We start from the raw sequence: 14,192 nt of genomic DNA, 5'->3' as shown, positions 1-14,192 counted from the left end.
ATCTGTTACAATTTTTTCCTCAAAATTTTAATTTAAAATCACCTTTATTATTACAGCATTAAAATCAGTATACAGATAAACCAAAATAAAATAAAATGCCATATTCTCATTACCCAGGTGATGTTAACTATTAGCTCCTTAGTGTATATCATCCAGATATTCTGTGTGGATTTTTTTACCCAAATGATATTATAATACACTGTACAATTTTTCTCATTTTTAATTTTTGTGGGTACATAGTAGGTGATTATATTTATGGGGTATATGAGATATTTTGGTATAAGCATGCAATGCATAATAATCACATCATGGAAAATTGGGTATCCATCTCCTCAAGCATTTATCCCTTGTATTACAAACAATCCAATTATACATTTTAGTTATTTTTAAATGTACAATTAAATTATTGTTAACTATAGTCACCCTGTTGTGTTATCAAATACTAGGTCTTACTCTTTCTGTCTTCTTTGTACCCATTAACCATCCCCACCTCCCTGTCACCTCCCACTACCCTTCCCAGCCGCTGGTAACCATCCCCTACTCTCCATCTCCATGAGTTCAGTTGTTTTGGTTTTTAGATCCCACAAAAAAAGTGAGAACATGCAATGTTTGTCTTTTGGTGCCTGGCTTATTTCACTTAACATAATGACATCCAGTTCCATTCATGTTGTTGCAAATGACAGGATCTCATTCTTTTTTATGGCTGAATAGTACTCCACTGTATCCATGTACCACATTTTCTTTATCCATTCATCTGTTGATGGACACTTAGGTTGCTTCCAAGTCTTAGCTATTGTGAACAGTGCTACACAACAAACATGGAAGTGCAGATGTCTCTTTGATATATTGATTTCCTTTCTTTTCAATATATATCCAGCAGGGGGATGGCCAAATCACATGGTAGCTCTCTTTATAGTTGTTTGAGGAACCTCCAAACTGTTCTCCATAGTGGTTATGCTAATTGACATTCCCATCAACAGTGTATGAGGGTTCCCTTTTCTCCACATCTTCGCCAGCATTTGTTATTGCCTGTCTTTTGGATAAAAGCCATTTTACCTGGGGTGAGATGGTATCTCGTTGTAGTTTTGATTTGCATTTCTCTGATGATCAGTGATGTTGAGCACCTTTTTATATGCCTGTTTGCCATGTGTGTATCTCCTTTTGAGAAATGTCTATTCAAATATTTTGTCCATTTCTCAATTGGATTATTAGATTTTTCCCTAGAGAGTTGTTTGAGCTCTTCATATATTCTGTTATTAATCCCTCATCAAATAGGTAGTTTGCAAGTATTTTCTACCATTATGTGGGTTGTCTCTTCACTTTGGTGATTATTTCCTTTGCTGTGCAGCTTTTTGACTTGATGTGATCCCATTTATCCATTTTTGCCTTTGTTGCCTCTGCTCGTGGGGATGCTCAAGAAATTTTTGCCCAGACCACTGTCCTGGAGAGTTTCTCTGATGTTTTCTTATGGTAGTTTCATAGTTTGAGGTCTTAGATTGAATTTTTAATCCATTTTGATTTGATTTTTGTATATAGTGAGAGATAGGAGCAAGTTTCATTCTTCTGCATATGGATATCCAGTTTTCCCAGCACCGTTTATTGAAGAGACTCTTTTCCTCAATGTATACTCTTGGCACCTTTGTCGAAAATGAGTTCACTGGAGGTGTGTGGATTTGTTTCTGGGTTCTCTGTTCTGTACCATTGGCCTTTGTGTCTGCTTTTATTTCAGTACCATGCTGTTTTGGTTACTATAGCTCTGTAGTAGAATTCAAAGTAACGTAATGTGATTCCTCCAGTTTTGTTCTTTTTGATTGGTTCATCATTTAGTCTTTCTGCTTAAGTAAAGAGTATTTTACACGCCACAATTACGGCGTTATACTATTCTGTGTTTTTCTGTGTGTTTACTATTACCAGTGAGTTTTGTACCTTCAGATGATTTCTTCTTCCTCATTAGCATCCTTTTCTTTCAGATTGAAGAGATCCCTTTAGCATTTCTTGTAGGACAAGTCTGGTGTTGATGAAATCCCTCAGCTTTTGTTAGTCTGAGAAGATTTTTATTTCTCCTTCATGCCTGAAGGATATTTTTCCCCTGGATGTACTATTCTCGGGTAAAGGTTTTGTTTTGTTTGTTTGTTTTTCTTTCCCCTTTAGCACTTTAAAGGTGTCATGCCACACTCTCTTTGCCTGTAAGATTTCCACCGAATAGTCTGCTGCCAGATGTATTGGAGCTCCATTGTATGTTATTTGTTTCTTTTCTTTTGCTGCTTTTAGGATCCTTTCTTCATCCTTGACCTTTCGGAGTTTGATTATTAAATGCTTTGAGGTAGTCTTCTTTGGGTTAAATCTGCTTGGTGTTCTGTAACCTTCTTGTACTTGAATGCTGATATCTTTCTCTAGGTTTGGGAAGTTCTCTGTTACTATCCCTTCAAAGAAACTTTCTAGCACTATCTCTTTCTCTACCTCCTCTTTAAGGCCAATAACTCTTAGATTTGCACTTTTGAAGCTATTTTCTAGATATTGTAGAAGTGCGTCATTGTTTTCTATTCTTTTTTCTTTTGTCTCCTCTGACTGTGTATTTTCAAATAGCCTGTCTTCAAGCTTCCCAATTCTTTCTTCTGCTTTTATCAATTCTGCTATTAAGAGACTCTGATGCATTCGTCAGCATGTCAATTGCATTTTTCAACTCTAGAATTTCTGCTTCTTTTTAATTATTTCAATCTCTTTGTTAAATTTATCTCATAGAATTCTGAATTCCTTCTCTGTATTATCTTGAATTTCTCGGAGTTTCCTCAGAACAGCTATTTTGAATTATCTGTTTGAGCTTGTGGTGAATGCTGCCAGACCTGGGACTTACCCTGCTCCCCTCTCATCCAGGGCAGGTCCAGAAATGCTGTCCAAGAGCCTAGGCCTGTACTGGGGGACCCCAAGAGCCTACTTGGTGCTCTACCCCACTGTGACTGAGCTGGTACCTAAGGTACAAGGCAAAGCCCCCTTTGCTTTTCCCTCTGCTTCTCTCAAACAGAAGGAGTCTTTCACTGTAATCATCACAGCTGGGAATGTGCTGGGTCACACATGAAGCCAGGACGTCTCAGAGCCCAAGCCCTGCAGCATACTCCCTGGGTAACACTGCTGGTTATTTAGGGCCCAAGGGGTCTTTAGTTAGCAAGGGATGAATCCTGCCAGGATTGAGTCCTTCCCTTCAAGGAAGTTGGCTCCCTTTTGGCCCAGGATGGGTGTAGAAATGTCATCTAAGCCTGGAATGGAGGCCTCATGACTCTGCCCAGTGCCCTATCTTACTGTGGCTGAGCTGGTAACCAGGATGCAAAACGAAGTCCTCTTTACTTTTCACTCTTCTCTCCTCAAGCAGAAAGAAGGGGTCACTTTTGTTGCTGCAAGCTGCACTGCCTGGGGTTGGGGGAGGGATGGTGCCAGATTTACTATTCCCTTACTCACCCGAGCAGGTGTCTCCCTAGGTCACATGCTACCCTAGTCCATGGACTCTAAGCCCAGCCTAGCACTAGGAGTTGTCTAGGAATTGCTGTCCTTGTCTCCTAGACTGCCTTTTAAGTTTACCTAGGACCCCAGAGCACTTCAGCCCATGGTAGCAAGTCTTGCCAAGAAACTCAAGTTCCAGCTGCTGAGATGGTGAGTCTCTTCTGGCTAGGGCTGGTCTCAATGCTCCCTCCTTGCATGGCCACTGTGAGCCCAGAACAGCTTTATTTTCTACTCAATGACAGGGCAGCAGTGAGTTCAATGTAAAGTCCCCAAGTCACTGCATTATCCTACAAACTTGCACAGATTCTTTCTCCATGCTGCATAGCTACTGCTGGGGGATGGGGGAGGGGTGGGAGATGGGAGAGGGCATTAGAGATTCAGAACTGTCTCTTCTGCCCTCCTCAATACCTTTTTCAGGGATATGAAGTTAAAACCAGGTACTGTGATTGCTCACCTGATTTTTGGTTCTTGTGATAGTGCTTTTCTTTGTGCAGATTGTTGTGAAAATGTGTTGTTCTGGGGTTGGCGCAGGAGAATGAGCAGTGTAGGCTTCTATTCCATCATCTTGGTCTGCTTCATATTTATTTTTAATCTACCAATTTTCAGTTAATGATTTTCTGATCACTACATTTTTTATCTCATGTGGAACTTAGTCAATGTACAGATTTTTAAAAAGTCGGACACATCAGCAGGTTTGTTCAAATCTGGGACCATATGTTGCATCTGGCTATCTATTTCTTAAGTGTTGTTTAATCTAGAACAATCCCTTTTTTAGCAACACTGACTTAAAGAGATAAGACCAGGCGGATTCTCTGGTTTCTTCCCTGTAGTGTTGCTTAACATGTTGCTCTATCTCTTGTGTTTCCTATGATATGGAAGTTGAATCTAGATGTGATGGACTGGGGTTCAGCACTTTTGGTAAGAATGCATTGTAGATGATGATATGTGTCTTTGCATTGCCCTGCATTGGTGTAATGACAGCTCGATTCCCCCACATGCAGTTATATTTGTCTTCTTGCCAGTAGGAAGTAATCTGTATGTCGCTACATTGGCATCATATGAACATCCGATTCCTCTTCAACAATTCTGCTGGTTTTAGCACTAAGCAACAATCCTTGACTAAAATGATTACAGTAGGGATATGAAATTATATTTTCTAAGTCTGTAATTGCTTTTACATGTGTTAGCTGGCGTTTTCTATGAAAGTAGAGATTTCCCTCACATAGTAGGACTCTCAAATTATAATACCTGAAATATCTTTTCTTTTAATTGCCAGTTTTCAAAGTAAGGGAGTGTTTAACAGCTGCCTCAGATGAGATGTTGGAAGAATTTAAGTGTTTTTGAAAAAAATACTATGGTCACTGCAAATATGATTTATTGATCATTTTCAAGGTATCAGGACTGTGTTAAAGGCTTTATATAACCTAATTCTTATGACAACACAATGAGATTTTAGAGAAGATAACGGAAACACTGTGTGGTTAAATAATTTGATTTGATATGGTCACTCACATGGGAAGTTACAGAGCTGGGATGCAAACTCAAATTAATCTTAGTCCAAAAATCTATGCTTAATTATTTTATACAGTTTTTTTGCATTTTATTTAAAAACCAAATTCTACTTGTAATACTGTCTGGAATGTTTCCCAGTTTATAAACACTAGTAATATAAATTATGCTTAATAATTCTTATGAGATCTCTTCCCCTTCCCTTATGTTTTTTTAATATTTTTAACAGTGTGAAGAAAACACAAATCTTCAGGATACTACCCGCTACCTCAAACTTCCCTTTTCCAAGGGCATTTTCCTTGGGAATAATAATCAAGCCATGAAGGCCACAAAGGAGTCCTTTTGTATTACATCTTTTCTCTGTTCCACAAAACTCACACAAAATGGTAATGTATAATGTTTTATTTGAAAGCCCTAGTACCTAATAATCATGTATATTTTGGTAAGCGTATTCAGTAAACACCAAAGTGATAGTTAAGAACTTTAGAAAAATTATTGATCCTTCCATTTGTGATTTCTAGTAAAATGGAAGCAAATGTGACCCAGTGACCTGTTGAATGCATGTCATTTAAGAAGGACTTCAAAATTATCCCAGTATTGAAAAACAAGTACACAGCTTTTCAAATAAACCATCAAAACCCAGATGCTTTGAAAAAAAAAAAAACACGAAAATACCAACACCTTAATCTCGTGTTTTATAGCTTCATAAACAGTGCTAATTGCAGGCTTTAGAATAAAGGCTGTTTTTTGTTTAATTAGATGCATATTGCTTTTCAGTTCTAGCATTACTTTTTATGTCAGTGATTGTTTAGCAAGTTATGATTAATAAAGCAAGCTCTTCTCCTTGGCAAATTGCTATGAAAACATCTTCTGTAATGAAGGAAGTAAATTAAACATTTTTGAGTTTTTTATCATTGTCATATAAGACTTCTGGCTAGCACCCTGAATGCTATATTAAATAAGTTATATTCATTGTGTTGAGAAGAATCACTTTATAATGAGGTATTGTGTCTCATAAAAACCTGTGCCTAAACAGGTGTGCTTGTTATTCGTTCTTTCTTAGTTCCTTCTTCTGTGTCAGAGAACAGCATTTGTAGAAGGAAATATTTCTTCTTTTAGATCATAGTCTCAGAAAAAAAGAAAATGTAACATCAAAATTTTGACCACTTTTAAAACACCTCTCAATTTCAACATGCATTGCTACTGTATTTATATAGGACACCAAGTTAAGATACGTTATACCAGGTTTTATCAGCATTCAGTAGTTAATTTTACTTAAATAAAACCTCCATTGGCATAACTCAATAAATCATTATAAAGCATTTACCAAACCTCAAGTATTTTTTTATGGGGCCAGTTTACCCCCATAGAAGTTATGAAGATAATAAAATCAACCTCTTATTGAGATCCTTAAACAGAAATTTTTATTTATTTTATGTGGATTAGGTGTGTGGGGGTAGTAGAGTTTGCATTCATGTTTAACTGAATTTCCCCAATAGAATATTTTGGGGTTGTATTACTTATTTATTGCAGCTGTAACAGCTACCACAAACTTACTGGCTTAAAACAATACAGATTTATTATATTGCAGTTCTGGAGGTCAAACATACAAAATCAGTTCCACTGGGCTAAAATCAAGGTGCCAGCAAGGCTGCATTCCCCCTGGAATGGAGAGAATCCATTTTCTTACCCTTCCTAGCTTTAGAAGCCACCTGCATTCCTTGGCCTATGGCCCCTTCCTCCATCTTCAAAGCCAGAAGCATAGCATCTTCACATCTCTCTGACTATGACCATCTTACATCTTTTAAGGATGCTTGTGATTACATTGAGCTGGATAATCCAGTGTAATCTCCCTATTTTAAGATCTTTAATCAGATCTGTACAGTCTTCTTTTGCTGTGTGAGGGAAACATAATCCCTCCTAATTCTTGGAACAGGTTCTTGAGGCCATTATTCTGCCCACCACACAGGTAAACCTAACAATAGATTCTCTTCCATCAAAATATTTGGTCCTATGTACTGAATTTGTGCTAGTTGTAGAGTTTAGGATGTGAGACACAATTATGAAAATAAGACAGAAACAGATCCTGAAAATTAGAAGTTGCTACTTTTTAAAAGTAGAGAACATTTTCAGGTAAATATGAGTAAAAAACAACTTATGAAATAATTATATTAAACATCTCACTATGTGGAAAGTGGGATTGGAATTCCATGCAATGATTGGCTCATCTTTGGAGATGGATAAGTGTTTCATTATTATTTTGGCTTTGATTAACCTTGTCAATGAGAAATGGCTCAAATGAGCCAGGAAATGCATGTTTCAAGAGATGGGAAGGAGGAAGGAAGTTAGTTGGTCTTTCTGAAATTTACATGCTAAACACACATCTTTGTGTCGAAGTAATCTAGTTCCAAATTGGAATTAAATTGCTATGTATTCATTTTTCTTGACGTGGAAAATATACAAATCTTATTTCTACTACAATTCAGCATTTACTAAGTGATATGGTCTCTAGGAGCAGTTTCCTAGAGCAAATTTGCATTTCAGAATTCCCAAAATGTGTCTGTCTGCACACACTTTGCGTTGTCCAACATGGACAGTGTACCAAGGTCAGAGCACTATGCTGGGCACCTGTGACTGCCAGAACAGATAGAGATTTTAAGGTTCGGAGGATTAGGGGTCATGGCATCCTCCTATTTTATAGCTCTTGATAGGTTAGGTACATAATATACACCTAGTAAATGCCTGTTGAATGGAATGTAGAAATTGGTATTTTCTGTGATAGGTTATAGCTCCTAATTTGCAACTAACATCCTCAGATGGCAAAAGCAAAAAGCTAGGATACAGCAATTTTGCCTGAACTTGAAGTATTTTGCATACATGATTAATTACATCCAGATGGACATAACTACTGGGCTTTTCCACATGCTCCATCATGAGCAGTGTAGAGATTCATCAGCCTTCTTGCAGGGAGGATGGGCAGGCTCATCCTGACTCATTTTCTGGACCCCTGTAATCTGTTTTCCAGCCCTACTTAAATGGGCCCTAGTCCTCATTCTCCACTGCTGCCACTGGGTAGCCAGCATAGCCACCTCCTTCCTCCCCACACTCCTCACATTGAGCAGGGTCCTGATGGCCCCTGTAACTGCCTCACTTTAAAGGAAGGGAAAGAGAACACAAAGGAGGAGTGAGAGCTGGGATGGGGGTGGAGTGGGAAGTGAGGAGTGAATGGCAGGGGAAATGCACGAGGGATTATGAAAGAGAAGATGCCAGGGAGGGGAGGCCTCCTGAAGTGAGATGCAGGAAGTAGGAAGTAGGTAGGAGGGAAGCAGCAAACTGGGGAGAACAATAGAGCTTTGCCTTTGTCGCCCTGAGTCTCACTCTGTGGAAATATCTGATATGCCAAATATAACCAATCAGTTTTGAAAGGTTTCAGTCATACCCCAGGATGTCTGAATTGCATCTGAATAGTCAACATTTTCAGGGTTTTTGGTTATGAAAACATCATAAATCTCTTTTTCAAAGTCAGTATTTTTAAAATCCCTTTATTTTTCTCATTCTAATTCCTCCTCCTCCTCTTACCCGTGTTTGTTGCAGATAAACATTCCTGTTTGGTACTGAATTCCTTACTATTAATAGTAAATCCTTTGTGAGGTTTTTCTCTTGAACCTGGCTTCGGTGGAGCTTGCTTCTCTTTCTCCTTGAGATTCTTAATGCTTTTTCTCACTTCTGTTCTCTATATTCTCTTTTTCTTTCTCATCTTACCTACTTCCTTGGTTTGGGGGGTTTGGAGTTTTTGTTCCCTCATATCTTTCTGTTTCTCAGAAAGTCCCTTTTGGGTTTCTGCTAAAACAAGTGATTTGAAGTAAATTTCCTGCTTCTCTGCCTGGAAATTCTGTCCTGGCTCCTCTCCAGGCCAGTCTAGTCTGGCAACTCCACCGAGCCCTGAAGCCAGTTCTACCAGGTCCTGCTGCCCTGTGCGTGCTCGGCACACGCGAGCCTTCAGTTCTCACTGCATTCATTGGCCTCCAGATGCCACCTCTCCCTGCATGCTTTGGAGACTAATAATGCATGGAGACCATCTCCCAGAGCCTTTGTAACTTCTGCCCAAGAAAGATACATTTATTCCCTCCCCAGGTGAAGAGGTTCTCTGAGGATCTGCTGGACCAAGGCCCTCATGTCTGTTTAGGAAAGGGTTAAAGAGCTGGGCCCTGTGCTTACCTGGACTCTGGGATGAAAGATGGCCTGTGGAGTCCAGGAGCTGCTCTTCTCAGGTTGAGAGCTCCCTGGATGATCTGAGAAATCACTGGGCCTGTTACCATTCTTTTAGTCTGCAAGATTTGGGTCACATTGCCAAGAAGACCTTTGTTCCTGGGTGGAGTTGGTTGCTAGGCAGAGTGCTATGTGCTGGGCACCCAAACGGGAATAAAGCAGGTTCCCAGCCCTCAAGAAACTCTCATCTTTCCAGGAGGAGGCAGAAAAATTAATCAACAAATATTTGTCACCTGCCCGATTTGTAAGGATTTGTAAGTGCTACTGTGATGTGGAAGCATGTAGAAGGGACAGTTAGCTCGAGATTTCAGGAAAGGCTTCCAAAATGAAGCAACATCCGATCTGAGGACTAAAGGATGGGTAGGAGTTTGTAAGTCAAGAGCAGTGGGGAGGAAACAGAATACAGTGAAATAAATGCCATCCTAGAGAGGGCTAGTCATAGTTTGTGGGAGCCTGCAACTTGAGTGGCTAGGAGAGGGGAGCCATATGTGTTAAGAATTTTACTTTTACTAGCAGAACGCTTTCATGTGAGGACCTGTTCTCTATTAAGGCAATTAATCTTCCTTTTCTGTTTTGAAAGGTGATATGCTTGATCTTTTGAAATGGAGAACCCACCCAGACAAGATCACTGGCTGTCTCTCTAAATTAAAAGAAATTGATGGCTCAGAGATAGTAAAGGTATATAGTATTTCATTACTATTTTCCTTGCAGAGATTCATAGAATAAAGAACATTTGGAGGAAAAAGACAGATAGTATCTTATTTACTCATTTGCTACTTCTTTATCTAACAGTTTCTGCAGGATACACTGGATACCTTATTTGGAATTTTAGATGAAAATTCCCAAAAATATGGGTCTAAAGTGTTTGATTCTTTGGTAAGTTCAAATTCCCTTAATTGTATTTTAACTGTTTTGTCTCTCAATCTTGACTTTCATGAGGCTGGTTCAGAAACATGTGCTTAATAATGTAACAGTTCATTTTAAAAAGAAGCAAAAAAAAAAAAAAGGAAAACCTTGATTTGCATTTGGTTTTATAAAGCTCAATTTTCTTTTTTTAGGTTCACATAATAAATTTGCTGCAAGATAGCAAATTTCATCATTTTAAACCTGTAATGGACACTTACATTGAGAGTCATTTTGCTGGGGCACTTGCATACAGGTAAGGCCCTGTATCTTGTAATTAGTTTAGAAGTGGTTCCTTTCAAGCTTTTCTCAGCAGAAGAGGCGATATAGGAAAATTTAAAAGGGAGTGTAGGAAGAAATGGAGCACTACTGAAGTGTCTCTTGAGATAGTCTCTTCCCTGCTAAAACACCCTTTTTAAATGGCTAGAACTTATTTTGATTAAAAAGGGAAAAAAACCTCCTGAATTCTATTCCTGAGCCCTAAAATATAAAGTCTTTCCTTCTTGTCTCTGTTTCACTGGGTATTCTTTGGTCTAAAATGTCTGGTTATCTCACTTTGGCTGTTAAGAGTCCCACTTCATCACTGTACTCCCTGATGATTATAAATGTTCATAAGAAAGAAATATGAATGGAAAACAACCTTTTCCTTCACACCTGCTGAAAGTCATCCATTCATTTATGTTAGGATTTACTGAGTGCCAGCTGCTTGCCAGGCACTGTACTTTATGCTGATGATGTGAAGACCTGGTCCCTGGCCTCAGGCAATTTAGTCATTGGGATCTACTCTTTGATAGGAGCTGCTATTTTAACTGCTCCTCCTTTTCTACCGGCTCAGGTGGTGCTGAAAAGTTATGAATAATATTATGCTTTGGCTAGTGCCTGCCTCCTCTCAACATAGTTGATAATTGCCAGAGGCTACAGCTTCTCTCTTTTAGTTCGACAAATAACTGCTTAAATAGCCTTGGAGTGTACCCCATCGTCTGTCTCCCAGTCCAATATGGTCCTTGCTGTTCTCCCATATTTCTACCTTATACCTTAAGCACCTATGGGCATGCACATGCCTGACTGTTCCCTGAGGTGAGTTTAAAAAGCATGAAATCAGGTTGATATCCTTCCCCCATCTGTGTAATATATAAAGGTTAATAGGTTATCAGATAAGCATTTGATCCTGTTTACTTGGATATTCCCAGCCATGACAGGTTAAGATCGACGTCTCCAACATCGAAATGAATGAAGGTATTTTTGTTAGACTTGACACTTCATCAGTGTGATTTTTTGCTGAGAGTGAAATGCAACCGCAGGAATAGTTTTGAAACATCGGCCCACTCAGCCTAACAATTTGGGCCCTAGTGTGAGGAGGTCACTGCTTCCAAGTTAAATTGTCTTTGGAAGCTAGAAAACAAGAGTATAATTTCTCACACTTCCGGTTGGCCAGGAAAGCAGGATCTTAAAAAGACAAATAAGGCTTGTGGAATCCTCTTAGGCTGCGGGTGATCAGAAACTCACTGGCATGTTATCTTAAAAAATAGCACGCCACCAACATCTACCTGCTGGCACATCCAAGTATTCTCCCCTGACCCAGAGAAACATTGCTGGGTAAACTGTTTCCTAGAAACCAAGAACTGGCTGGGCACAGTGGCTCATGCCTGTAATCCCAGCACTTTGGGAGGCCAAGGTGGACAGATCATTTGAGATCAGGGGTTCAAGACCAGCCTGACCAACATGGTGAAACCGGGCCTCTACTAAAAATACAAAAATTAGCTGGGCGTGGTGGTGCATACTTGAATCCCAGCTGCTTGGGAGGCTGAGGCAGAAGAATCTGCTTGAACCCAGGAGGGCAGCAGAGGTTGCGGTGAGCCAAGCCACTGCACACCAGCCTGGGTGACAAAGCAAGACTCTGTCTCAAAAAAAAAAAAAAAAAAGAAAAGAAAAAGAAAAAAGAGAAACCAAGAACTGACCAAAGTTCAAGGTGTAAGACTGTCATCTTGAGAGTTGTGGGCTGTTGTTTTTACATTTTTTCAAAACAGGAAAAAAAAATACCTCGGCCTTTCTAGAAATTCTCCTAAGGCACATATTGACATAAGCCAGGTTCTTCTCATGGGTCAGAAAATTGGCTTGATAAATCCATAAGGTGTGCCTAGCAGTGGGGAGGCATTGCCTCCATCCCTCCTTCCCACCCCGTTTTGCCTGCAGCCTAATGATATTGCATCCAGCTGTTTGCGTGGTCACTGGGAAAGAAATCCCAGTGAGCAGTTTTACAGTATTGACCATGGCAGTCACACTGCCAGGCACTTGGTTGGCCAGAGTCCTTTTCTCCAATATTTGTGTTCACCCATTTGGAGGCATTACCAGAAACAGCAGGGCTATGGAATATGTCCAGATTGAGTGTTGTTTCTCCCTTAAGCTTTGAAAAGGGTGGCAGTGTTGATCTGCAGATTTAGTAAAATTATTATACAGCAGATTGACAGGAAAATGTGAGAACTGATGGGAAAAGAAACCTCCTCATTATACAGTTAAGCGTTGGATTTGTTGGCATTTAATTGAGAATTAGACCAATTTTACATTCTGCACATTTTCCCCTGTATTTTAGAGATCTCATCAAAGTGCTCAAATGGTACGTGGACCGGATCACAGAAGCAGAGCGGCAAGAGCATATCCAGGAGGTGCTGAAGGTGATAACATGCTGTTGATAACAGCAGAGTCTAACAAAGCTGTTGCATGCTGATGCTTAAACTAATTGGTTCCTCTACACAGACAGTAATGGGTGATGATGTATTACTGACATTCCAATTCAAGGATCTTAATCAGTTTGTGACTGCTTGAGAGCTGATGAAATTTGAAGGGGACTTTGCCAGGGTAGTCTACTGGAAACTGTTCAGGATTGAATCCTTGTTCCTCTGGGCTGGAGAGTACTTGAAGTGAAGTCTAAGATGAGCAGGAGAGAGGGAGGGTTTATGAGAGAAGTCTATATAGGGGCAGTTAAGCTTAGAAGTTCCTGGCTCTTGCTTCCACCAACCTGACAGAGACCATCGGAGAACCATTTATGTTAAATTTTAAGAGCAAATAGGGTGGCTTAGCAGGGATTATAATGAGGAAACCTGAGGCTTTACCGGGTCTTGTGGCTTAACACTGCCCACATGGCTGGACACTATATGCTCAGTTGTCTGTGGAGATACTAATCCCTTACTTGCAAACATGTTGAAAAAGAGTACAAATTCTTAAAGGAATTGTCCAGTAACAGCCCTGGTAGTCTTCTGATTCCTGTTGTTGAGGACCATCCTATTTGGTGTCAGTAGATTTAAGTAGACAATGTATACATTTTATAAAATAGCATTTTGTGAATTATTCATTTGTAATTTGGGCTGATTGAAGGTAAAATGCTAAGTGGCAAGAGTACTACCTGTCAAAACAAAATTATTTTTTTAAAAACAGTTATCTTTTTGTTGACTAAATTTAAAAAACATCTGAGGGTCAGAAACACTTAGTGTTCATCATACTCCAGAATGATAAAATGTTTTTTTTTTTAATTATTTTTTTTAGACGGAATTTTGCTCTTGTTGGCCAGGCTGGAGGGCAATGGTGCATTCTCTGCTCACCGCAACCTCCACCTGCCAGGTTCAAGCAATTCTGCTGCCTCAGCCTCCCAAGCAGCTGGGATTACAGGCATGGGCCACCATGCCTGGCCAGTTTTGTATTTTTGGTAGAGATGGGGTTTCTCCATGTTGGTCAGGCTGGTCTCGAGCTCCTGACTTCAGGTGATCCACCCGCCTCGGCCTCCCAAAGTGCTGGGATTACAGGCGTGAGCCACCGTGCCCGGCTAAAGTGTTTTTAAATTTTCTATTAAAATTCTATTTCTTTTAAATTTAAAGTGTTTTTAAATTTTTTTTCTCTCATTAGGCATCAGAGAAAAGTGGCTGTTCCCCCTTAAAATAAATACTGTTCAAAAAAGCCTCACAAGGCCTTGGTGTCTACATGAATAATGTAAAAGTTTAATGCCATACCATGGTTTTTATGCC

The 14,192-nt window shown here is 39.6% G+C and overlaps 1 protein-coding gene across 7 annotated transcripts in view; it reads left to right on the top strand.

Moving 5' to 3' along the window:
• The window catches only part of DOCK4 (dedicator of cytokinesis 4), a 471,214-nt gene that overhangs the window by 314,965 nt on the left and 142,057 nt on the right, over positions 1–14,192 (top strand). For all 7 annotated transcript variants that reach the window (XM_003811224.6, XM_008963612.4, XM_034964844.2 and 4 more), the window contains exons 17-21: positions 5,234–5,390; positions 9,854–9,951; positions 10,066–10,149; positions 10,332–10,432; positions 12,767–12,848. In XM_003811224.6, coding sequence (XP_003811272.2) covers positions 5,234–5,390; positions 9,854–9,951; positions 10,066–10,149; positions 10,332–10,432; positions 12,767–12,848 — 522 coding nt within the window. The remainder of the gene's footprint in view (positions 1–5,233; positions 5,391–9,853; positions 9,952–10,065; positions 10,150–10,331; positions 10,433–12,766; positions 12,849–14,192) is intronic.

The sequence above is a fragment of the Pan paniscus genome, chromosome 6 (assembly GCF_029289425.2).
Source record: "Pan paniscus chromosome 6, NHGRI_mPanPan1-v2.0_pri, whole genome shotgun sequence".
Taxonomy (NCBI): Eukaryota; Metazoa; Chordata; class Mammalia; order Primates; family Hominidae; genus Pan; species Pan paniscus.
Note: the sequence above shows the minus strand (reverse complement) of the source record. Positions and strands in the feature narration are given on the sequence as shown.